Raw genomic sequence first — 26,124 nt, 5'->3', positions numbered from 1 at the left:
AATTATTGCAGTTTAAAAAACTAAAAAATACTGTTTTATTAAATTTCCATCAGACTTTTAAGCTCGAAAAGCTCTATGATTATTGATGAGATATGGAATTAGCAGGAAGTTGCAGGGATGACCTTTAAGGTCAACCGTTTTCCAGATTTTTTTTTTTTTTTTTTTTTTTTTCATAGAGAAGCGAAAAAAATCTTCTGAAGACACCGCTGTCATTGAAAGATGATGATCGGTAGTGTGGGATTTTTAATTTCTTGAAACAATCCTAAAAATTAAAAAAAAATTGAGTTTTTCATTTTGTTTTACAATAATCATTTATTGGTTTAAAATCATAAATTAAATTTTGACAACATTAATAAATACAATTTCATACAAATTAACATATCACAATATTATATAAATTTTTCTAATATCAAAATACCAAACGCTTTCCTTCAATCAAATACGTTTTATTATATCAACTAATTTGTCTACCATCATTCGACTATTTTAATCGCTTAAAATCATACCGTGGTAGTAAGTAATAAAAGTTTAGTATAACAGAAAAAAATCACTTAGCATCGTTGTTTGATTTTTCTCTGCATAGTATTACCATCCGCTTTAAAAACACCATGTGTTTTTGAATTTCACTTTACTAGGATTGCTCCTTCTAATGATAATGAACCTTGAAAAAGTTTGCTGTTATGTTTACACATAATTTCTGACATGTCTTACACCCACGTATGACGTTTTAGTTTAATTTTTCAAAACTACTTGTTAAAATTTTGGAACAACCGAAGAGCTTTTTATCGATTGATTAAAAAATTGAAACGATCACAAGCTTTAAACTATAATAACAGTTTTTATAAAAGTATCTATCATTCGTTATAAAAACCTATTTATTATAAAATAATAAATTAATTAGTGCGATTCAAGTCGTGAAAGTAATGACAGCTACAACTTGACTTTACATTGAACCAACTTGCTTCTACTTCACCCTTATGTGATAAATTGACAAATTTACGCTTGACATATTTCTGCACACAAGTTGTAGAGTAGCCTTCTGGTAGCCAGGGAAGAAAGTCACTGCATGATCCATTTTCCTGCCTGTAAAATATTAAAAAAAAAACATTATTCATTTTTCTGTTTCTCAAAACAAGTTTGGAAAAAATTTTGATTGTTTTAACTGTCGATAGAAGCAAAAGAGATTTATTATTGACTTATAATCATTTCGTTTTTCTTTTTTTTGATAAATTCTATTAACATATCGTAAAAAATTTTTGTGTTTGTTGTAAATCATAATAAAAAAAAATAATTACAGGCAGACTTCGGAATCGAACCATTGCTTCAAATGTCCGATTTGTAAAATATACTTGTACTGACCGTTGCAGGTCATTCCTATTTTTGGAATGTTCGGTTCAACCTGATAAGTAAAAATATTTATACTAATTAAAAAATCAACAAGTTCAAGAAAGAAAAATTCTATGAAAAAATTTTATTACAAACCGTTGAATTGCAAAGATTTGTTTTTCTGTCAAAATTATCACTGTCGAACATACGTTGAGCTACTGTCGTAGGCTGTGGACAAAAAAAATATTTTTATTGGATGTTCTTTAGAAGTTTGAAAATTACGACAGCTCATGATGAGATGTTGAAAATATGGAATTAAAATGACACTTACTTCTCCTTCAGTTGCAAATTGTTGTAAGAAAATATCGTCCTTCAAGTTTTCGATAACATCTTCTGGGTAATCCGGTGCATAATCACAGAACGTCCGCCCATGACACTCAGGAGGCATCACCGGTACGAATTTCTTATCATGAATTTTATTTTTTATTTTGGTTTCATCAAATATACTAAATATTAATTCTTCTGGGTAGAAAACTTTCTGACTATCGAGACCCTTTCGTTCTAGAAAAATAAGAAACCAAAGATCAGAATTTATTTTCTAGTCAATGAACATAAACATTACAAAAGTAGTTTTATTCAAGCAATAGTAATTCGTGGAGTGGAAGAATTTATTTATAAATTCAAAGTACATTTAAGATAAATATTTATCACAATTGCAAATTCCTAGATAGAATAAATATAACCCAATTCAAAAGTAATTTAAATTTATCATAATTGAATAATCAAAATAATCTGAATGGCCACTTAACTATATAACAATGATAATAATAATAAGGTTTACTCACTGTTATCGCGATCATTCCAATGTTTAAAATTCTCCTTATTAAAGAAACTTATCAACTCATTTGGATAATTATGCGATTTATTTTTAATATTATCGCTGCTATTATTGTTGTTGTTATTGTTTACACTGTAATGAAATTGATTAAGTCGATTGCGTGCAATCTGCCTTGAATTCCCAATGGGTTGTTCACTTGGCTGGTTATTTTCTGTCTCTACGAGCTTATCAGCAACGCGATCACCCACTTCCTCACTCGAATTTTTATTCTCTTGATCGACAGACGTTATGTCTCTAACAAGACCACTTTTCTCAAGACTCTGAAACGTGATAGTACGCCCAATAGTTTGCGACTGATTTGGATAGCCCCTGATCATTCTGTTTACCTGAAAAAATTTATTATTATTATTTACATTTAGCAGCACCCCTTATCACAACTATTATTATTATTATCACCATCGGAATTTCATGAATGCTTCTATTGTTAATTTATAAATAATTCAAATTATTTTTCATCCCAAAAATAGTTGTATCATTTGCAAAATCGCTATTTCTCTTATCATATCGCTTTTAATAAATCAAAACAACAGAATTGAAAATATTTATCAAATCCAATACCCGATCGTGTATATTTTTTTTTCTCATCGGTACTGACATTTATGACCTTATAACGGTACAATCTAGCGGCATACATTCTCATCAATTCCTTTCGAATTAAAGAGACGCATCGTCGAAAAAATAATTCAATTAAAAAATCTCCTGAGCCAAATAAATTGACCAATAATTTCCGCAATATATTATCTATTGTATCTCTTACGTAATATAAATTCAAACTCCTAACAATCGATAAATCAATATATTGAAGAGAAATTATAAATTAACGTGAATTAATTATATTTTTATCAACTTAAATATTTGGCTAGATCGATAAAATAAATTTTGCAATTGTTTCCAAGTTTATCGACTCATAGCATCTAGGTGAAATGGAATCTTTTTTTACACGCACAATAGACCTATATTTAATGACCGAAAAAGTGTGAAATAGTCAGTAATGTTTACTCATTTAAATACATACAACGCACCTGCCTCTTATCAGTCAAATCTAATTATTTATTACCGATATCAATTAGATCTTGTCAATTGAAATTAAACACAATTAATCTAATAATAATTCATCAAATTTATTTTTTCAATGACGTCTTAGTAGTATTTCTTTTCTTCAATTAAAAATATCTCTAATTTTGGATCATTTCTTTCGTGTAGGGTTCAGCGCATCGAACCACGATCTAAATTTAGATTATATTAAATTTAAAAAATCTTGGAGGTGGTACACAATTTTATAAAAAAGTTTCCTATTTTATACCTCTTACTGTTCAAAAACATCTCATGTATTTTATCACAGAATTACACTGAATACGTTTTCTATTCATGAATTAAAATTAATCTTCTTGTGAGAAGCAGATATAGTGATGAGCGTTTTGATTCAAATTGGTTCGAATTTTATACTGTTTGCTGTATTTTGTTTCAAGTAATTTAAAAGCCGAACGAATAGTATCTCTTCTACCAAATTGGAGTATAAATTCATTTATTTATTTATACTTTTATGAATGGCAGCTTTCTATTAATTTTATCATAGCTGAAAGCTACCTTTATAATAAGTTAGTAAAGCGCTACTCAATCATGCTTTAGTGTCGTAGTCATTAAGAATAACTAAGCATCCAATTTTCTATGTTATCACGCTTTAAACTTTTTTCAACTGTTATTTCAACTCAAATTGAAGCAAGATTTTCGTATATAAAAATTTAGCTTTCTTATCTTTACGTCCACGAATCCCGAAAAGGGATCGATGAATTGGCTTCAATTTCTTACACATTGTTGCATGTTAATAGAAAAAATCTCAAGCGTTTTACGAAATTAATGTAAAAACAATTTAATAGAGTAATACACACTGAGTGAAGTAATATACTAATTTGTAAAAACTTTTCGACGCCCGCCTGCTTAGTTGACTCGGAAAAAAATGTACATAGCTATTTTTGCATTTATAAATATATTTAAATTTGAAAATTTTTCCAAAAAAAAAATTTTTTTTAATTAGTAACTAACTGAGAATTGAAATCGAAATTTAAAAGTGTATTTTGAATTTTTATTAAAAAATAAGAACTCCTGGCGTTCAGCAAGACCGAACCCTTCACCTTACTAGCACGTGAAAGATGATTGAAATTAATTTCAAATAGATAACAATGAAATCAATTGAATTTTGTCATTTATTTCCAATTTTCTAAAATTTAGAATTTCAGGTAAATTTTAAATTTTTTATTTTGAACACATTTGTTGTCTATTCGAAATTAACAATTTTATTCATGTCACGACTAGTCTCCGCAATTAATTTCGTCTTTTCGAAGTGAAGCGGGTGGGTCCAGCTAATTAGTTATTAAAAAATAATTACCTCAAGAACACAAAAAATAAATAACAAAGTCCGTGACAGCATCATTTAAATAAACAAATATCGAATATATAAATTAATAATTATAAAAAATGGAGTATTTATATGAACATCTCACTTTAAATAAATATCAAATAATAATAAATTAATCACGTCAATTGGTTAATTAATTTAAGTAATAATGAATGGTAATCATGAGACAGGTGATACGCACGCGTTCACGCTTACTTGGTTACTGCTCACATGCTCATAAGATCTACGTATATATAATATACCGATTTCGTCTGTTATATACGGGCTCTTTTTTATATATTATATTATATGATATGATACTAGAAATTATACATATTATCTATCTAAGCTTATAAAATATATAAAATAACAAAGTTTAAATTATGTCTGTATTACATTTGCGCAGTATTAGCTCTGCAAACTTTACTCTTTAATAATAAACAGACTATTAATATCGGGCGGAAAGTATATTTTATAGTTTTATTACTTACGTAAATTAAATGTACATATTTGTAAATATATAATTAGATATGTACGTCAATTTTCGTACGTGAAATATGAGGCAAATATACGTACATTGTACTTAGCGTTGATCAATTATTATAATTAGTAATATATATATATATTTAATTTGTTAATCACGCGATTACAAAAATATCCAATTTTGTTTACGAGTCGTAAAAATATGTAGACTGTACGGTAAGGACTGACCAATGTAAATTGACAAGTTACGCGATAACGCAAATATATATAATTTTTAATATCTAAATTTTTGGAAGTGAAAAGTTTTTTTTTTTTGGTGATTTGAAGACGATTATTTATGTTAACTATTGTAGTAGTCACATAAATAATTCGTCTAGATTGAAAATTATTTGATCTTATATATATTTTGAATTATTATTTATATTTGTAATATTTGATGAATTTTTAAAAAATAATAATGTCTTTTTCGTTTTTTTTTTTTTAAATTAAGCTTGAGATAGTTTCATTTAAATAAATAGTGCTACACACATGAAACGATATGAAAAAACTTGTTAAGAGATTTGATATGAATGCATAGATTGAAACTGTTGCAATTAAAAATATGCATTTTTGTTAGATTATTTGGAGCATTAAAAGTGATATTAAAAAACTTTATGCACTTGAAACTCTTAATTTCTTATTGAAAATATTAAAAAAAAAAATATCCAGATAATTAAATTTTAAGTGCGTCGAGTAAATTTTAAGATTTATTATTATTATTATTATTTCGAGCTCAACAAGGCGTGATTCGATATCGATTTCCGTTGAATTTATTCAAGTTCTATTCAAATTTATTTTTATTACAAATAAAAAGACATTTTCAGTGAACCAATTCGTCCTGTTTATTGTTATGTATCCTTTACTATTCTTATATTTCGAATACAAAAGTTCTCGGAAGAATAAATCTGATTAAATAAATTCAGGATCTAACATCCAACGTTTTATTTATCTAATATAAGTGACTAGACGTGAATTTATGTCCCAAGGACAAAAACGGTAACTTTATAATTCAATAACTTCAAAACAGCCAAGATAATTCAATTCCTTCATTTAGCTCTCTTGCCCGGAATTTCAATTAATTTTCATTTAAATACCGGTTATTTCAAGTTGTAAAAATATGAAAATGTATAATTTATATCAAAGTATTACTTTCAAAATTAATCATATTTGCTACTTTGTATGCTCAAATTATATGTATTCTATTTTTATTTTTATTTTAAATTAATATATAATCATATTGTTACGTTTTACTTTTTTATGCTTATTAGACATTAGCATGCGCTATTTATTAATCGATGTATTTTTGTCGAACATCGTTGTAGACATGATTTCATTTGAAGAAATTGGAAATTAAAATCAAAGACGCATTCGTTCATCCACGACGCAATGCTTTCACAATAAATTATTATTATTTCTTACATCATTAATTACTTTGTTCTTTTTCAAGTCGTATCTTCTTTTTCTGAGAATTGTCGACTGAATAATTAATTATTCAATTAATTAACTAGTTTTATTTATAAAAATGCAAAAAAATACTAAGCTAATTTATTACTGAAAAATTGAATTTAAAAAATCTTTCATTGTAGCGCTTTAGATAAAAAAAAGTGTTAAAGTTATATTTTATTAGAAACACAAACTATAAAAAAAAAAGAAGGTTAAATTCCGCGACATTGTTCCCGCATTTTTCAAACGACCATAAAATAAAAAAAATCACTGGGAATGAAAAAGGAATGCAATTCACCGCGAAAATATTTTCATCGCCTGAGTTAAAACTTATACCCTTAAAATTGTAGAGGACAAAGTAAACTTTGTTGGAGTTGATACTGAATAAATAACTCGATAAAATCAATTGAAATTTTTGAATTAACTGACAGTTACCGCAGTAACAGAACTGTTATAGACAAAATAAAATGCTAACATCTGTCAAACTTGTCAGGAAATCGATAACAAAAAGTTCTTTCACGCGATCAGACTTCACATTTGACTGATTTTACAGTCTACGAAGTATGAAGCTTTGCTTGTCTTATCAATGTCTGCGTTACATGATATCATAGTGCGAACAGTCGTGAGCTGAAAGTTTGGATTGTTAGCCTTCCAATTGATCTTTTTCATTAAATATTTTTCAAAGTATTACAAATTTATAATCGTTAGTCAATTTGGCCTATATTTTTTTTTGTAAGTCTTCAAAGTTTCTATGATTTTGGAGTTTTTTTTGTGATCATTATTTGCACGCCTTTAGCGTGAGCTATAAAGAGTTCACCGGTTTTCGAAAATCGAGTGTCACTTGCTTCGCGAGTAAAAGATAATCTTTTTGTGCGGCAATTCCCATAAACCGCATCAGAATCAATTCTGTCAATTGATCTATTAAAATTTTTCTAGATATGATAATTATTACTTAAAACTCACAATGGAAATTTTTGATATCAGGCAGCCATTTGTTGCTTGAAATCGTTTTTGCACATAATTTTTATTGTTACTTATATTTTTTGGTAAAAAAAATTTTATACCTATGAAAGTGTCACTCGTGACAATTTAATACTCAACCTAAGAAATTATGAAAAGAAAAGATAAAAAAAATATGGCAAAGTTACAAATTATAGCAGCAAAAATTTTGGCTGAGTCACGGAAGATAATACAATACTCTTTTATTAACAATATAAATATTTAATTTGACTGTATTATTTAATTACAGAGAAAGTTCTTTTATTCTAACCGAATTTCACTCTCGCTGGAACAGTTCCCACTTAGAATGGAAAAGACAAACGGCTAGCCGACACATCATAATTCGGTGTGATGACTGAAAGAGAAAAGATTGTTTGAAAGAACCGTTACTACTGCTCATCATTACAAACATGTAATGACCAAATTTTATTTCCACGCTTAAAAATTACCATTTGTCAGCAACTTACAGGGCATAAAATTTTATTAGCAGCCGCATCGTCTTTTCTAAATGGTTTAATATAAAAAAAAAAAAAAAAAAAATAACGCAACAGAACAATTCAGCTTTCGCAGAAAATTAAATTAAACTAAAATTTACGCCATGAATAATGAAAATTTTAGCGTTATTCCTCGTAAGGGGCATAATTAACGGACTAGTTGAATGCACTAGTTTTTTATGCATAAAATGTGTTCAAATTTCAGTACTTCATGTACTCACTCACTGTTTGTGGGATGGTAACAATCGTCAAATGAACTTCAAGCTTTAACGATCATTTAATGAACTTTCTATTCATTTTTTAAGTACAAGATTTATTGGTTATAAATTATAATAGCTAATTTTGTGTCATTCATTGAATTAGTCATAAAACAGAAGTATCTTAAAATACATTACGGAAAAAGTAATTCTTATCGATTTACTATAAAATTTATTAAAAAAAAAAGATTTTTATTATATTTGAATAAGTACTTTCGTAAAATAATTAATTTGATTTAAGAGAAAAAAATTTTAAACCAAGAAAATCATTTTGAAGAATTTCTTTCCGGAAAAAAACTATTAATATGGCCAATTTTCGAATTTTTTTTGAATGATAAAACAGGCTGAAAACTTGCAAGAAGGTAAGAGAAGAAGCTCGTTCGAAGCGGAGTTCTTAAGATTTAAAGGTGCCTGTTTCTAATTTTCCATTTCCCATTTAAATATCATTGGAAAAAAATTTTTTTATTTTTCTAGCTCGGCATTCGCACCTCATACAAATAAGTTCTTAGCATATTCTTGTAGAGGATTCAATGCTCTACAAAAAGTTTCCACACACTTTTATTATAGAGATAAAGCAGATCTGTGAAAGTAATCCAAAAACAAATTAACAAATGAGTAATAATAAAAAGATAAAAAAAAATTCGGGTGTCACCAATGGATATTTTGAAAGGGATGCACATGGTAAACAAACGAGTGGGGATCAATATAAGTAATGTGGAATGACGATAGTACAGCTCAGTGAGTAAAGTGAGAGTGCCCGTGAGTTATTCTGAATCTGGTGTATCATTGCGAGTTGGTCTATCATGAAGGTACTTACCATTGCCTATGTTTTGTGATCTGGATTTATTATATATTACGCACCGCATGTTATATCTCATACAATTACATACATCATGTTATATTATACTCACAATTATCTCATCATCATAATCATGTGTTGTGCTAATTAATAAGTATTAAATTGAAGAGTAATTGCTAGTTTAAATTATCTAACTAATTTCTGAGCATAATAAATATAACGAATATAATAGTGGATTCGCTAATTGTAGTTAGTGATTTTTTATATAATTATCATTGTTATTTTATGTTTGGTGGATATTTTATACCAGTCAAAAAATATTTAAAAAAATTAAAATAATTCGAAACTAGAAAGAAAATTTTTAAAATCGGTGTATCAATTTAAATCTTACCAATTATTTGTTCGTGAAAGTTTTCACTTGTGCTCGTAACCTTTGAGAGAGTTTACATTCTATGTATACTCATTTATATACATGGATGTATTTAACACATACGTATGTGTTTAAATATGTTGAATAAAAAAAAATATAACTGACCGATAAAATGGTTTAAAATTTCATTTTTACCAAGTGGTAGGCTCGAATCTAGAGTTCGCAAAAAGCATTAACATGTGATATTGCATCAACAATTAGAAAGCAGTGCTCGTAGAAATCAAGATTGCATTTTTTAATTTACAAAAGCTAATAAGAGAATTAGCGGAAGAAGAAGAAGTAGTCGAGATGTGGGCAGAGATATAAAATAGTCCATAGTGAGTTTTAACAGAACCATCAGCAAGTTATTATTTTCGCTATTGAGGTCACCAAGATCAAGGCCGACGCTCAAGATCACTTTTACTCCGGACCGTTACTTTTTTCTGATAGTTTGTTATTCAATGGCTAGATTAATTTTCGATTTATTTTGTTACTCAATTATTACGGTTTACGGTACAGTGGGTGATGTTAATTCATTGATAACGTGATTAGAGGCTGAATTTTAGAGTTAGGTTCGGAGGTTTTGTCTGATTAAGTTTCGATTGTATTGGAGGAATTTTTTTCGTACCGCTATTAATTATTTCAATTTTAAAAAGTTTTTTTTTAATATTTTTAAAAGTTAAATTACCTAAAAAAGGAATGTTCATTTTTTTTTAATGATTGTTTAATTCAATTTTTAAAAGACGTTCACATCAAAAAACATTTTTAAAAATTTTTCATATTGTCATAAATAATTTTTCAACTCAAATTAGTGTTTAAAATCCCGATAGATGGCGTATGACCTCTAGATATTTTCTTTACAAGAGATGAAACTTGTAAGGTATAAATAATTATCTTTTTGACTTTCTTTAGAAGCTCATCTGACATTGTTTCCTAACTTGACAAACTATTCAACCAATTTTTATTTGATATGAGGCGTTAATTGATGTACAAATTTCCAAAGAAAAAAATTTTTAAATAAAACTATAGTATTTCTTGATTTTCATGTATAGAAAATTTTTCCACAGACAAAAATTGACGAACAAAATTTTTTGAGATAAAAGAAAAAAAATTCTAAAATTTTCAAATTTAAGAACATTAAATCAAGAAATTTTAAATTGTTCTTCTCGAGTAATGCACTTCCATATTAATTTATTAATTTACTAATTCAAGTTGATAAATTTATTAAACCAAAAAAAAAAACTTGTCTCTTTTTTTTGTTAATTACAGAGATTAGTTTTTCTCTTTTTCATTTGATTTAAAAAATTTCCGTCTCAAATAAAACCTAATAAAATAATTGAAGCCACAAAAATAAATGAATAAACTATCGTCACACACACACACACACACACTTAATTCTTACATTGTGGGCGTCTAATAAGACAAGTAAACATAAAATACGACAAAACCTATCATCTTACAGACTTTCTCCAACAAAACAACAAAATTTGTTGCTCCACTTGCTGCACGTCTGACAGCATAACGTCACAACGCTTCTTAATTCACAACAATGCTTATCAAAATAATATCTCTTATAATCTCATAAATGTCTATCGAACTCAGTAGCTGACTACCGAGATGGCTTCCGCGAACGTTAGCATGTCTTTCATTCCTTTATTAAATTTCTATATAATTAAAATAAATTAAATTAAACATTCAGATTCATTCGCACATTCCATATTTTATTTAAATTTCATACACTACCATGGTAATTAGAGTGTGTGCCCATTATGAGAATAATAATATTAAATAAATACCCCAGTTATTTAATTTAATTTAATTTCGCGCCAGCTTTAACAAAAGTTAATGAAAAGATTTAATAATCAAATCAAGTGAATTTCTCATTACTCATTACATAAAAGCCGGAAATATTGAAAAATATATGTTTCGTGTTCTGAGAAATCATTTATTTATATAATTGAAATTTTTCCATTGGAGACAGTGCAATTACGAATTCCGTATTTCCTTGGTAATTAAATCTCAGATTGTGAATTTTTTTATTTTAATAAAAATTTTTAGTATGTTAATATGCTTTCTTAAATTTACAATTTAATTATTTATTAACTGAGTTATTTTTAATAAGAGAAAGTTTTTTAGTCATTGACGAGTGATTCAAAAACTATGAAACAAGAAAATTTATGTTTTTTCTTTTTTAATAAATAAATAAATGTAAGGTTAATTTGGGTTCATGATTATATTAAATTTCTTTTTTTAAGTGACAGAGTCAATAAATTTATTTAAATGTTGAAAAATATGTTGGGTGAGAATATAAATTAAAATATCAATAACCCGACTATTACTATTTTAATTAAATAGCGGGAGACTTAAAACATGTTTTTTTTTTTTTTTATTTTCTAACATTTAACCATAAAATATTCCTAAAAGAAACTCTTGAACTTTCATAGTAAATTTTTTCATAATCATAATGGAGGTTTTATGAATTTACATCGAAACGTATGTATATATGCGGTACGTTGAAGGGATTTACTTCACTGACATTCCAAATGAGCCTAGATTACACATTCAGTAATTTTTTAGAATGTATCCTAAATAAATTCGGTAGAGGTGAGGAGAATTTCAAAATTGAATAATTTGCTCAACGAGCATTCATTAGAATGCAAGTAATGCTTGAAGATGTTGCATACTAATTATAGAGGCAAATTTCATAAATTAATTATTAATAATAAATTTATAATACAATTTATAGTAAAAAATCAAAAACATGGAGAGGGTAAATAATTGATTATTATTTAATAGTAGGGATTACATTTTAACTGGATAATTAAATATTGAATGGACATTTGAGGTACTTGAATGATAAATAAATTTCCAAAGCCAACTTTATAAATTTATTAATAACAAAATTTTAATTACCGACTGTCTAATATGGTAAAAGATTTATTCTGTGACTGTACACAAATCATATATAGGCGTTAAATTGAAATAAATCGAAATATAAAAAAGTCTGAGTTGGCTTATGATTGATCAGACTCGAGAGTTGCCTAAAATTTTGTCTAATTTACAGCCAATTAGCGGTTAATTATTAACTATTTATTAATTTTTTTAAATAAAATGTTGATCGATGGTCGAGTACTGCTTAAATAGTTACAAAGTAATCGGAAACTTGAGAAATTATTGAGTTTAAAAACTGTTAGAGGGTAAAATAAACCTCTAGCCGTTTGTTAATTTGGATTTTCTGGATTTCAATAAAAATACATGAACCGGTGATAATTGTTCGGTAGCGAGATTTAAATAAAAGTTTATAAGATTCTTGGCGGGATTTTAATCTCAGTAGACTCTCGTCGAGAACAAACTCTAAGGATTATTATTCTAAATCAAACAAACAAACAAAATAAATAAATACACGAGTGTGCCCCACCGGAGTGAGTTTCATCCAGCGGATAAATAATTACTCATTTAAATCGAAAACCTTTTTAGATCTTTTTACAACAAATTTTCGTTTTTTCTTCTCATTCATTTGCTTGTAAAAAGCCAGTGATTCGGGGGTGATGATTGCGCTTAAACCGAAACGAGCGCTAACGAGTTTAGTGTTGGAATAATCATTTTAATTGGTATGTTTGATCTTTAACCACGACCATGCAAAAAATCTCTCAAAAGTTATCACTGGTTATGAAATTTATTTTATTTTTTTATAAATTTTTTGAATACAAAAAATAAAAATAATAATTTACATAATGTATGTTGTTTATAATTTATTTAAGCACTAATTATTTTTATTAAAGCAAAATATAAAATTGTTTAGCTGTCAGTATTATTACTGACTTTCGCAACAATATCGGCATCCTCGGAAGTACCCAACGACGAATTCTTGAAGCGAGCAGCAGCACAATTGGACCGTTTATCTCAGTACAAGAACGTAAAGCTCGAAACAAATGATCTTCTGGAGCCGATTCCAAAGCACGAGAGGTCGCGAACCAGGAGCAGAAATGAGGAGAATAAAGGAGATACCTTGCGGAGAAATCAAGCCTCGGAGATCTTGCTAAACGAGGACGCCATGAGGAGGATCAACGAGCTTGCAACTAATGTCTACAAGCTCTACAATGATCCTAATTACGAAACAATCATGCGGGAGAGGATAAAGAGATCTGGTAGTGGCGATTTCATATCTGGAATTGCTGGGAAAGTATTAAGTGGAGTTACCGGATTATCGGGAGGATCTAGCGGCGGTGGTCAAGCTTACGATTCCTACGGTGCACCAGTTCAGCCTGTAAGTACTTGTTAAATTGTAATTGCAATTATTATTGAAGTAATTAATAATTTAATGCTTGTAATTGAAAGTTTTCTTCTCTTTTCTTATTGCTTATTAATTGAAAATAAAATCAGATAAAAAATTATTGGATCAAGTTAAATTTACTCAAATCCAGTTAATTTTTTTTTTTTTTAAGTGTATAATAAAGAACATAAGGAATTAATTTATTTATTATCGATAATTAATTTATCATCTAAATAATTAAGAGAATAAGCAAAATTTGGTAACTGGAGTATTTATATTTTGAAAAAAATTTTTGTAGTTAAATTTTTTATCATCAAAAAAGTCATGACATGAATTTATGCTTTTTTATGATTTTATATATTTTTTGGTGACAGTCAATTTATGATCGCACGTTTTTGGAGGAGTTATTAATAGTTCAGTAGTTCTATAAGTTTTTTCCATGACATTTGTCCATTAAATTATTGATAATTGATCTCGTGACAGCAATATTATTTTTAAAATTTATTACATAAATATTCCAACTGTGTATTGTACTTTTTTTTTTTTTTTCTGGAACTTACGCGTCAGCCTTTCGGCCTAGCCACGTGGGATTTGAATCCCTCCTACTATTTACATTCCCGTTACCTACTTCGGCGGCTGTGGCCGACTTACAACCTGTACCCGCATTTGCCTGTGCCCCGCCCGTGAGCACAGTGACCACAGGGAAACCACAGAAAACCTGGCAAGCCCTGAAAATTGCTGAAAAAACTGCCAGGGCTCGAACCCACGCCTTAGCGACTGTTGTACGGTCAGTTTAGGACCACGTAGATGCTCAGTATATTGTAATTAAAAATATCGAAAAATCATCAAGCCAAAGTTCCATTATTCCCAATTAGTAATTCTCGACAGTCTCGTAATTACTGCGGGTTACTAATATAAATTATTTTCGAATTAATGAAAATTCTCTCTAAACGAACTAGACAGCTAAAACAATTGAATATCTTCCTTGTAGCAACGTTGCAATTTAACTGGGTCATAGACAATACTCGAACGCAGAATACATACACAAACAATGTTAAAGTTAGATTACCATTATGGAGGGAAATTTATCCAAGAATAATTTTTAGTTTTTATTAGTGAATTTCTTTTTCTTTCTCTCTCTCTTCTGGAACTCTTAACTTTTATCCTTTTCTTTTTTTCTTTTTGCCCACTGCATTGACGAGTAAATAAAGGTGGTGGTATGAGTTTGTAAGCCAGTTCTTTACTCGGCTAGGCGTATTATATATAAAAGGTAATACTCAACCAGCATCTCACTATTTCAATCTATCCTGTTTACCTTAGACATAGACTCTTACTCCTTATACTGAGTAAATGTTTACCCCTCTTTGGCTACGTATTTTAAATAAATTTCGTTTACTTTTATTCGCAATTCAATACACTTATTATACATTTTAATTTTAAACATATATACATATAAATGTATTTATTTATTTATTAATTTGCTGTTTATTTACATTTACTTTGCTTAATTTACATAGTGAATGCAGACTGATAGTTATTATTATTATTATTATTATTATTATTATTATTATTATTTTGTAATCCAGATTGGCTATGATTTTATTATTAATCAGAAATAGCAAATTATTTGAAGGACGTTTGCTTCTCGTTATAGGAATTGCTTCATTTTGTATTTTCCATAAGAGATCTAATCTGTCTTAGCTGTTCAATTTAATATAATTGTGCTGCAAGTACAATTCATTACTGAGCTTTCTCAATAATTGTTTTCAATTAATTAAGAGGAATAGCAACTTTGAGGATCGAAAAAATAAGTGATGTCCAAGAATTTTTTTGATTGGGATAATAAAAGAATTTGAGGATTGGGTTTTTTTGTTTTATAAAGTGTACATTGAAGATCATTCTCCTAAATTTTGATTGAAAAATATCATGTTGTTACAAAGTGATAAGCATTTTTGTAGAGCACCTGAAAAATTTTCCCCACTACGGTGGGATCTCTATCTCGGAATAAAACGGATTATTTAAAACAAAAAAACCAAACTGCGTTGTGATCTGCATGCATGCGGTTATCGTTTCATGTAGGGGATTTTGAGAATTTGGATTTTTAAAAAAATGGCGACAGATTAAAATTTTTTTCGTTTTTTTTTCTTATTTTTTTGGAGTCAAACAGCCCTAAACAATCTTATGGAATAATATGACTTTAATTAATATAATAACAATAATAATAATAATTTTATGAAAAAATTATTGCTCCTCAAATAAATTAACAACTTATCTTCATATAAAATACAATTTTTCGAAATTTTCCACCCAATAAAAATTAATTAACAGAAAACCACTTTGTTGGCTCTCAACCTCAAGATTTTACCATGTAAAACAACTGTTTCACTTCACAGTCTCTTTTCATGAAACAAGTTTGTAAAATACTTAATTATTTTCCATTTATCTTTTTCTGTTGAATATAACAAACTTTTAATTCGTTTACAAAACTTCATCCTTTGAATTTGCTAATTACAGTACGAAAGACCTTTCACCATCTGGGACTTCAAAAAAGCGATATTGAACACGGTAATCCAAGCAGTGAAGGCAATAGCGGGTGGCGCGATTGCGTTCAAAGGTCATCTGATCAAAGGCGGTGGGTTCATTGTTCAAACCGGTGGCAGAGTTATTTCTTCAGCTGGAGAAGCCGCTGCTTCTTTGGGATCTCAGTTAGCCAGCAGCGCATTAATCGCCCAATCTCAGCCAGCAGCCTACAGTCCTCCCGCAGGATATTCTTACGACCCACCTCAAAACCACGGTAATCGTTAATTGCAAATTATCAAAGAAAAATTCGCTTTTAATTAATAAAACTTACTAATTTTATCGTTTTTGTGTCGTAGATTATTCGTATGACGGACCACCACCGAGCCACGACTCTTATCAACCTGATGGTTACAACAATGGTCAATATAATGCTGCGAATGGTATGTTCTATTGTCTCAATTCTTACTTTGAGGATCGAAGTGACATTGTCCAACATTCTAATGGACTGTTTATTTAATAGCATAACTAAAATAACTAACGACTTTTAATTTATCAAAAGCGCGCACTCACAAATAATTAATGATGTTTTGTTTTCTTGACGGGTATTGTTTGATTAATATACTCATACCATATCAAATAACTTTTATTCCCAATTTACTAATTTATTAATAATGTATTATTACGATCTTCTGCTCTATATAATTACAATTTAAATTTTGTTGAACTAATGAAAAATTAATGAGTATTTGTATTTATAATTGTTAATTATTACTGATAAATGTACACATGAGTAATTACTAATGCATTAATGGTTGCATTCATTTTATTAATTATTGTTAATAATCTAAGATACATACGTGTGAGAACTTTTGGCTTTGGAAATTTTTGAATTTTGTGATACAAAGCCAAAAGGACGCATGAATTGTTTGTGCCATTTTATTTTATTTTAATCCGTTGTGGATCTTTGATGTTAATATTCTCTAGTATTATTTTGATCCAGCTTTATTTTTAGGGCTTTTAATCACACGAACTTTTTTATATACGAATTTTTCTTAAAGCCAAAAGGATATATGCCTTGAGAATCTGTGCCTTTTTGGTTATAGGAATCAATAAATTTTTTTCTATAGATATTTGCGCTTTGAACAAAATTAATGGGAAAAAAAAATTTTATTCCACGCCCTTTTAGCTTAAAATTCTATCTAGTTGCTGTAATACGCCCTTTTGGAATTTAGAAGGAACGGTACCATCCTTATACTGTACTATCCTTGTACCACTCACTGCAAGGAACGGTACTATTCTTGTTGCACTCATGATTATAAAGCTATTGCAGTTGTATGTTTTTTTTTTTTAAACAAATGAGAATTAAAAAAAAACGCTCTAGATAACTAAAAAATCTATTACGTAGCAGAGCGTTTTTTCAAAATTCTTCTTTGCCTAGAAGAAAAATATAAAGCTGCAATCGTAGAGATCGGATGTTAAATCTAAAAGAGCGTGCCTTGAAAAAAATTCCATTTTCAATTTTTTAAATAAAATTTTACATTTCTCGCATTCTTAAGTTGTTTGAAAAAAAATTTTTTTAGATTCTTTTTTGGCATTAGTAACACAATATAATTAAAATTTTCATAATAAAATTAATGCCTAAGACATTTTATAATTTTAATAAAAAAAAATCAGTCTTTTTTGTGATTTTGTGAACTTGCACATTGACGTCTCATACAAAAGAATTTTATTGATAAATTTCACCAATAACAAAACAATTAACAAGACTAATTACTAATTATTGTGAATAATTAATATAATAAATGAAATATAATGAAGACTGACTGACTGACTGACGATTTACAGACGGTCCAGCCGATGAACCGGGATTGCTGGTAATCAAACCGACGACAGCCACTCAACCGCAACTTCATCAAGAAGATCCTCGGAATAACTTGAATAATTACCACCCCGAAAACATGGAACCGCTTCCACTTGAGGAACCTTCAAAAACTGCCCAGCTGACGAAACTTATTGGACTAGTTGCTGGAACATCTGGCCCAATAATCTATCACAACAATAACCACAATGATAATAGTAACAATAACAATAATTACGGACCGGAACATAAAGATCAAGATCAACCAACTGTAAATACTAATGTTGTAAATCACCCACCAAATTATCAAAATGATCAAAATTCTGGGCCATCGCAGACTTATGGGAATCCCGGGTATTCGGCAGAGCTGGCAACGCAGCAAATTCAATCTCTACTCAATCCGTACTTGAACGTACCAATTAATGCACCGGCAACTTTCAAGGAGCTAAGTTATAATTATGCGATGCCTTCGGACTCCAACGTCTATAAGATTCCCATTTTTGGACAGAATAATAACAATAATAATTATAACAATAATAATGACATCAATATTGATGCAGTGAGCATGTCTGTAGGCGTAACAGGGTACGCGAACCCTAATTTCGAAATTGTTCCTAGTGTGCAGATTGCGGATTGGTCGAGATCACTTCTGCTTCCTGGTTCCAGCGCCAGAGGGCACAAGAAGTATAATACTCGTCGCCATGTTTATGGGAATAATGATAACAGATATTCAAACATAAACAAGCTGAGCAATAAGCGCTCGAAAATTTATTTCATGTTTTGATTCAGGTGGTTTTTTTTAGCCTGTGTATATTATTTTTAATTCGGAAGAAACATCTTTACACGCCCGTCGTTCTATTTTTAATTAATTATTTATTGAATAAAATAGATTTTAATTTTTTTTAAGGGGTGTGCACTTTTGTGGAATTTAATTCATGAACTTTTTTTTTTTTTTTTAATTGAAAATTTATTTTTATATCGTCGAATTAGACAAAGGTAAAATGCACTGGGTTTTTTTTGTAATCAAGAAACCCCGAAGCTAAATAAGGACGAGTGGGATCATTTTTTTTCCTCGCTACAATTATTTATTGTTTCTAAAAAGGCGGAGGAATTTTACTCACACGTGCATAAAATATTAAGTTTATCTAAGATACTAAAATACTTTAAATAAATGAAGAATTTCTAAAATTTTAGGGAATGTTATTATTGAGAAAAAAAAGTTATGAATAACTTTCAGATGAAAAATTGTTTTTGGCTAAAATTATCAATCATCATACTAAATATTTATAAAAACGAATATTTGAAGTCCATTTTGCCTTTTTTAACTTTATGTAAGAAAAAGCACCAATTTTTGACTCACATTTGTTTCAATTATCGACACTCTTGATGCGCACGTGCTATTCATCTAATAAAGTCAATGACGTGACAAATTCAGAACATATGTAAATATTATATAGAAATTTTTATAATTTTTGCATGTAAAAAAATCAAAAAAAAAAAAGAGGAACGTAGAACTTCCCGCTAAGTTTGAATTTGTAATGTGAATTTGAGTTCAAAACGTGAAGATCCGATAAAACTCTACTTTCTAAAATCGGACCGAAATCAATAACTTCCTTTTCGTGAAAAATTTTCAATTTTCTTAGTGGGAAGTTAAAAAGACCCATAAGTTTTAATTTTTGTTACAAATTGTTTAAATTTGTATTAGTTTTGTACTTACAAAAAACAAAGTCAAATTTTTCCTGAAATTCAATAAAGGCTATAAAATTCATTATTTAAAAAAAAAGTATTAATATTGTGAGTTATAATTATTATAATTAATTAAATTAAAACTAAATAAAATAAATGAGTTAATAATTGGACCCTAGTCAACAATTGGTGTTTTATCCTCCTAAAATAATAATAATAATTATAAATATAAATAATAATATTATCAGAGTAAGAAGATCGAGACAAACTCGGCACTGTAAATATATGTATATTCATATTCTAACCGATTTAATTTTAATTAATAAAATATAAAAAGTCTGTACTCATTTACTCCTAAGGAAATTCAACCTCAAAATCAACTTTAGATGCTTTTAAAAAATATTCCTTTTTTTGAATCACGGCTTTGCATTCTCATCAAAAGCTTAGCAGTTCGAGATATAAAGCATAAATCTTTTGTGCTGTGCGTGACAGATAACATTATTCTATACCCTTGAACTAAAGTATGACGGAAAAAATACAAAAAGTTTTTCCGCATCGTATGCAATGGCAGAATTCAATGAAAGTGCGGAAAGGTATCGGATCGTTACTCATGAGCTAACACGATGCCTCGCAACTCTATTCTTGAGTAGACTAGAAAAAGAAAAAGAGAAGAAGAAAAATAATAAAATGCTTTTTAAACTTTCATTTTTTTCCTTGACAATACATTACCGGTGATGAGCGGACCGTATTGTCAAGCGAAAGTATTATAATCATTTCGTCCTGTTTGCCACTGAAAATTATAAGAACTTCCGTTCTTCATTTTTTTTTGCAAATAAATTATACGTGCTTATGTATGTATAAACATAAAATATAGGACAGAAAATTAATAGTAATAAACTGGTATAGTTAACTAGAAGGAAATGTGTCTTGGACAGTCTATTAACTAGTTAAAGAAGCAAATCATATTTTTTTTGTAGGGATTATACTTTTTTCATTTTTAATCTAAATGATAATTATTATCTTATCAAACTTTCATTGTTGTTCGTAATTGGATTATTCACTACAAAGGTTTGTTATCATCTATCATTCTTATATTTTTTTTTTTTGTAATTTTAATTCATCATTAATTACTTTTTCTTTGAGGATTTTTTTTTTTAATGTAAGCTTATATTGAAATTCATTAATTCATTTTTTGTATCCGAGAAACTAGATCGTGACGTATAATTTGTACTAACAATATTAATTTAAAATTTATGCTTGATCACGACGTTTCATCCGATAATTAACTGTTACATGGAAATATTTATCTTTCTGTAGAAAAAAGCACTTTTTTTTCAAACTTTCAATTTTTAATATTTCTTTAACTATAATTTAAGTAATTGAAATTTTTATCTAAAAAATTTGAAATTTTTTTCGAAAAAGGATTTTAGAAGTTTTATTCAATTAAAAAAATTAGCTGAAATTTGAATTAAAAAATTAAAATTTTGTACTACAAAATTTTCCATAAAAAAAATCATTTTTTCGAACAAAAAATTTATCACTTATGAGTAAGATAAAAAAATCAAAATTAAAACCAACAGATGTTTAATTGTGAAAAGAAAAAAAAAATTTTTTTTAAATGATATTCATATATTTAAAAATTCCTTTTACGATTGTTTTATTTGAAATGATTCATATTTTGATTTGATCTGTTACAGTTGTATACTCATACGCATATTACCCAAGAAATCGATACTATCGAACGTATTCGTATTACAAGTACGTAGGATAGAATAAAGCTACAAAGTAAACAAGCATGCCAGTAGAAGTGGAACAAAGGGCTGAGAAAATAAAAAACTGATAAAAGATCCGAATCACGATAAGTGTGACGCAAAAAACACATACAAATTTCAATATAACGCCACTCCGCATAGAAACCGATACGCCCGACAGTAAACAAATCAACTGAATAGAATATAGACCATTATAGAATAAAGATGTATATTTATATTTAATATTTAAGTATCTAGTTTTATATAACTTTTTAAAGTTTAAATTTACCGATGCCAGTTACATTATTATCTTGTATTCATACACATTTTATTTATGCTATATTTATCCTGTTCTATTAGTGTATATCTGTATGCGCATTGCTGTTGTTGTACTTTTTATATTGAATATAAGTTTATGATTTATGGAAGATAAACATGATACCGAAAATAAAGCAACAGTTTAATTGAGGAATTTATTAATAAAATTGTTGAGTGTAAACAATATTAGAATTGACGTAGTTTCTGATTGTAATAGTGATAAATATTTATCTTAAATGTACTTTAAATTTATTTAATAAATTAAAAGCATTGACAACAAAACAATAGTAGAAAATCAATTTCAAGTGAGTTTATTTTTCAATTCAGGATTGAGTTTTAATCAAAATTTCTTGATCATGAAAATCGAATCTCTTTTTAATGAATCTTTTGAAGCGGAGCAATACTGAAGAATTGTTGTAGAAAGATTTTTTTCTTCTTTTATATCGTGAAGTTTGAATAGCGTTACTGTATTGTACTGCTCTCTTGTGTTACATCGAGGAACTTTTTATCCTCTGTATCATTACTATTATTATTACTCGCTCAATAATCTTTTTTTCTCTTTAATATTAGTTTAAGATTTTATTCGTCTTATAAAATAGTAGAATTTTTTTCTCTCTTTCATAATATTACTTTAGAAAGAATTATTTTTCATAGGAAAAAAATTATGTAGATATGTTCAATATACATATATATATATATGTTCATAAAAACATGACCATCTTCAATAAATGTACAGTTATTAACGGGCTTATAATTATTCTTTTGTAAAAAGAAAATACCGTAAAATAAAAAAAATTTAACGCACCTATATATTAAAAATTTTTAATAATAATAATAATAATAATAAAATTAAAAAATTTTTTTTTACTTTTTACAACAATTTTCTATGTCTAATAATAAAGTATTCAAACTAGGTACCATTTAATTTTTTTTAATGATCTATAATTTCAATGAGTAAAAATATTTTTAACTCATTTATTTGAATAATTTGCAAAAAATTAGAATAGTTCTATTTCGAAAAGTGTAAACTTAATCTATTACATTAGTGTGCTTGTCAATTAAATAAATCGGATTTGAAAATAATAAAAAAATTATTATTATTATTTTTATAAGATTCAATCACAGAGATAAGAATTGTATTATAAAATAATAATATTCAAAATTGTTATTAGTATTTAATTATAAAATATTTAAAATCAATAATAATTAAAATAATAACGAGAGAGTTGCGTAATTTTTTTTTGTTGAAGATCAGCGATCTTTTCTCACGATAACTAGAAAAGTTTGCAAGATGCTCGAGTGAACTTATTAGGTCACTGGATCATTGCACATAATATTTATATGTATAATATATACAGTAGCGGATTCATCTTAGTCATTTACAAGACACGTGGTAACGAGTTAAATAAATAAATATATATGTATAAGGAGAGAAAGGAGGATAGACTAGTTGTTGGAAGATCGCCGATATATATGTAGACATTAATCGGAAGTAATAGCGTACGTTGATCCCAGGTAAGTTGTAATAAAATTCACCTTGGATTATCCGGGTCGATGAATTTGTCAACGTAAGCAGAAGTAAAATCAAGGCCATCGCAAGTTCATTATCAAGTTCAGTCTCTACTTGGGAATTCGGTATTAAGAAGATAAATTGTTTCGCAAGCAAAACTATCATTTTCGGATTTGTTAATTCTGGAAAGTTTGATAAGATAAAGAAAGGTTCTTTTTCAGCAAGAAAATTCTGATCCGGAAGATAAATTTTCTTTTCTAATTATGGAACTTAATATCAATGAAGTGGATTTGTTTACTTTATAACCCTGATAAAACGAAATGATTAGAAATGATTAAAAATTTTGAATCATTTTAGATCATTTTTAATCATAAGAATATGATTTGAAATGATTAGAAATTTTTAATGTTCGATTTAGTTAAAAAATATATAATTATTTCAAATCACAAAAAGTATTAATGAAAATTATCAGTAATTATTAAGCATATTCATAATACTTTCAAATACTTTAACAAATAATTTTTATTTATTTTTCACTTTCCGTTAAAAAAATTGAAAATTTTTAAATTCAGGTAGTTATTGGTTCCATTCTCTTTTTTTTTTTTCGAAAATCTAGTTTTCAACGGATGTTGACGTTTTGAGGTCCAAGGAAGCTTCTTCAAAAATTTTAGCTATAATATCCGTATGTCTGTATGAATGTGCGCGCGCGTGTGTGTGTGTGTGTGTATGTGTGTGTGTGTTTGTGTGTAGATGTGTGTAACCCGCTTATAACATTTGAACGGCTTGAGCGATCCAATAATAGTTGGCAGCATTCGAAAAGTCTTTGCTGAACTTAGATTTCCTGAGAATTTGAACCGATTCGGACCGATAGTTTTTGAAAAATCTCAAAAAAACGAAGAAAAAAAATTTTTTGAAATGTGATTTTTTTGTAATTATTTTTAAACGGCTCAATTGATCAAGTTCAAAAACTAATCAACTTTAAAGCTTACAAGACCACGTCGATTGGGACCAATCTGGTCAAAATCAATCGATTCGTTCGGAAGATATCGTGAACCCAAGAAAATAAAAAAAAGTGTTTTTTTAACGTAACTCCGACATTTCTGATAGGATCGTCTTTGATGCAATGGAAAGATTTTTAGAACTCGAAAAACCGCGTCAATTGCCGCCAGGAACGTGAAAATCGGTTCATCCATTCAAAAGTTATCGCAATTTGAAAATTTATCAAATAGTGTTTTATTAAATTGCACTGTGAAATCAATAATGTTAAACATACATTTGAAAAGATGTTAACTTTACATTTTTTTAAATGCAAATATTACAGCTGGCAAAATATAATATCTACATGAAAAAAAAGCAAACTTTGCTTCGAAAAGATGTTAATTTTACACCTAAAAAATGATACTTATTGAAAGTTCAGTATTTTCTCTGTACACTGAAAAAATAATTAATCTGACTCAACAAAATAATTTTGAAAGAATTAATCATCTTGAGCCACGACGAAAAAATTCTTGAACCAAGAACATTTTCTCAGTTTAAGTAAATTTTTCTTAGTTTCAGAATTTTTCTTTTTAGCTCATGGCAATCAATTTCTTCAAATTTATTATCTTAAGTCAAGATTTGTTTCCTAGTTCAACTAATTTCTTTTATTAGTGTATAAATGTAAAAATGTCAATAGTTAAGAAATGGTATTGTATTTTATCGAATATTGATATTTTTGGAGATATAAGCTCACCCTGATTAAACAAAAGTATTCCAAACACAGGAAAAAGTATTAAAAAGAATTAGTTTTTTATCATCAATCTAATTCTTTTTAATACTTTTTCCTTCGTCTAAATACTTTTTTTTAATCAGGGCATCCCGATGTTACAGGCATCGATACCTTTCATTCGAGTATCCACATCAATCTTTTACATATTTTATATATTTGTAAAAATTTTAACAATTTAAAATGTTACAAATCTTTTATTGTTAATTTCTTTTACTTTGAAATATAAAAAAACTCAATTTTGAATTTCTTAGTAAAAAAAAAAAAATATTCGTGTAGATTTTTCAATTTTCTAAACGAGTATTTTTCAAAATCTATCGGTCTGAATTGGTTCAAGCTTACAGTAAATTTGAATTTAGTAAAGCCCTTTCGAATAGTTACCAAAATTATATAGGATGGTTCCCATGACAGTATAAGAATCATTCCTATAATTATCGGAACCATTCCATTATCATTATGGGAACCATTCCTATAGGTATTGGAATTGTCCCATAATTATGGTAACAGTTCTTATAATTATGGAAACAGTTCCCATATTTTTCTTTCCGTGTAGAACAATCTTTACTATCGATTGATTATTGTAAGAATAACATTTATTATTTTGTGGATATTAAGTAAGTAACTAGTATTATTTTAATCTACTTATTTAGTAAATTTGACAGCTTATTCTTGTTAAAGTTATAAATCGAATTTTTGTAATTTTTACACTTTTATTTTTAAAAATTTTAGAGTTTTTTCTTGTAAAATTAACATTTTATTAATAATGTAAATTTTGCAGCTATATTACTGTAATTTTAACATATCATTTTTTTCCGTGGGCTGTCGGATTTTTTGAGTTTGAACAGCTAAAAAACGTAATAATATATATATATATATATATATATATATATATATATATATA

At 27.9% G+C, this 26,124-nt stretch overlaps 2 protein-coding genes across 3 annotated transcripts; one reads left to right on the top strand and one right to left on the bottom strand.

Moving 5' to 3' along the window:
* Positions 1-285: 285 nt before the first annotated feature.
* On the bottom strand, positions 286-4,840 carry LOC141523956 (uncharacterized). The gene is made up of 6 exons (XM_074237548.1): positions 4,611-4,840; positions 2,172-2,550; positions 1,658-1,887; positions 1,483-1,554; positions 1,296-1,399; positions 286-1,083 (listed from the first exon to the last, which is right to left on the bottom strand). Exons 1-6 carry the CDS (start codon positions 4,653-4,655, stop codon positions 894-896), a joined length of 1,020 nt encoding a protein of 339 aa, XP_074093649.1. The 5' UTR covers positions 4,656-4,840; the 3' UTR covers positions 286-893.
* Positions 4,841-9,083: 4,243 nt separating this feature from the next.
* LOC141524186 (uncharacterized) lies at positions 9,084-22,661 on the top strand. Of its 2 annotated transcripts, XM_074237888.1 has the most exons (6): positions 9,084-9,143; positions 13,345-13,809; positions 16,330-16,609; positions 16,692-16,775; positions 18,181-18,982; positions 21,577-22,661. In XM_074237888.1, exons 1-5 carry the CDS (start codon positions 9,138-9,140, stop codon positions 18,975-18,977), a joined length of 1,632 nt encoding a protein of 543 aa, XP_074093989.1. In that variant the 5' UTR covers positions 9,084-9,137; the 3' UTR covers positions 18,978-18,982; positions 21,577-22,661. The 2 variants fall into 2 exon arrangements, with proteins under 2 accessions (XP_074093989.1, XP_074093988.1); XM_074237887.1 differs by lacking the exon at positions 21,577-22,661 and having other exon boundaries at positions 18,181-20,226.
* Positions 22,662-26,124: the final 3,463 nt, after the last annotated feature.

Source organism: Cotesia typhae, unplaced genomic scaffold, assembly GCF_013202065.1.
Source record: "Cotesia typhae breed Kobodo isofemale line unplaced genomic scaffold, CoteBio_Ctyphae contig_22, whole genome shotgun sequence".
NCBI lineage: Eukaryota > Metazoa > Arthropoda > Insecta > Hymenoptera > Braconidae > Cotesia > Cotesia typhae.
This window is presented reverse-complemented; position numbering and strand designations above follow the sequence as displayed.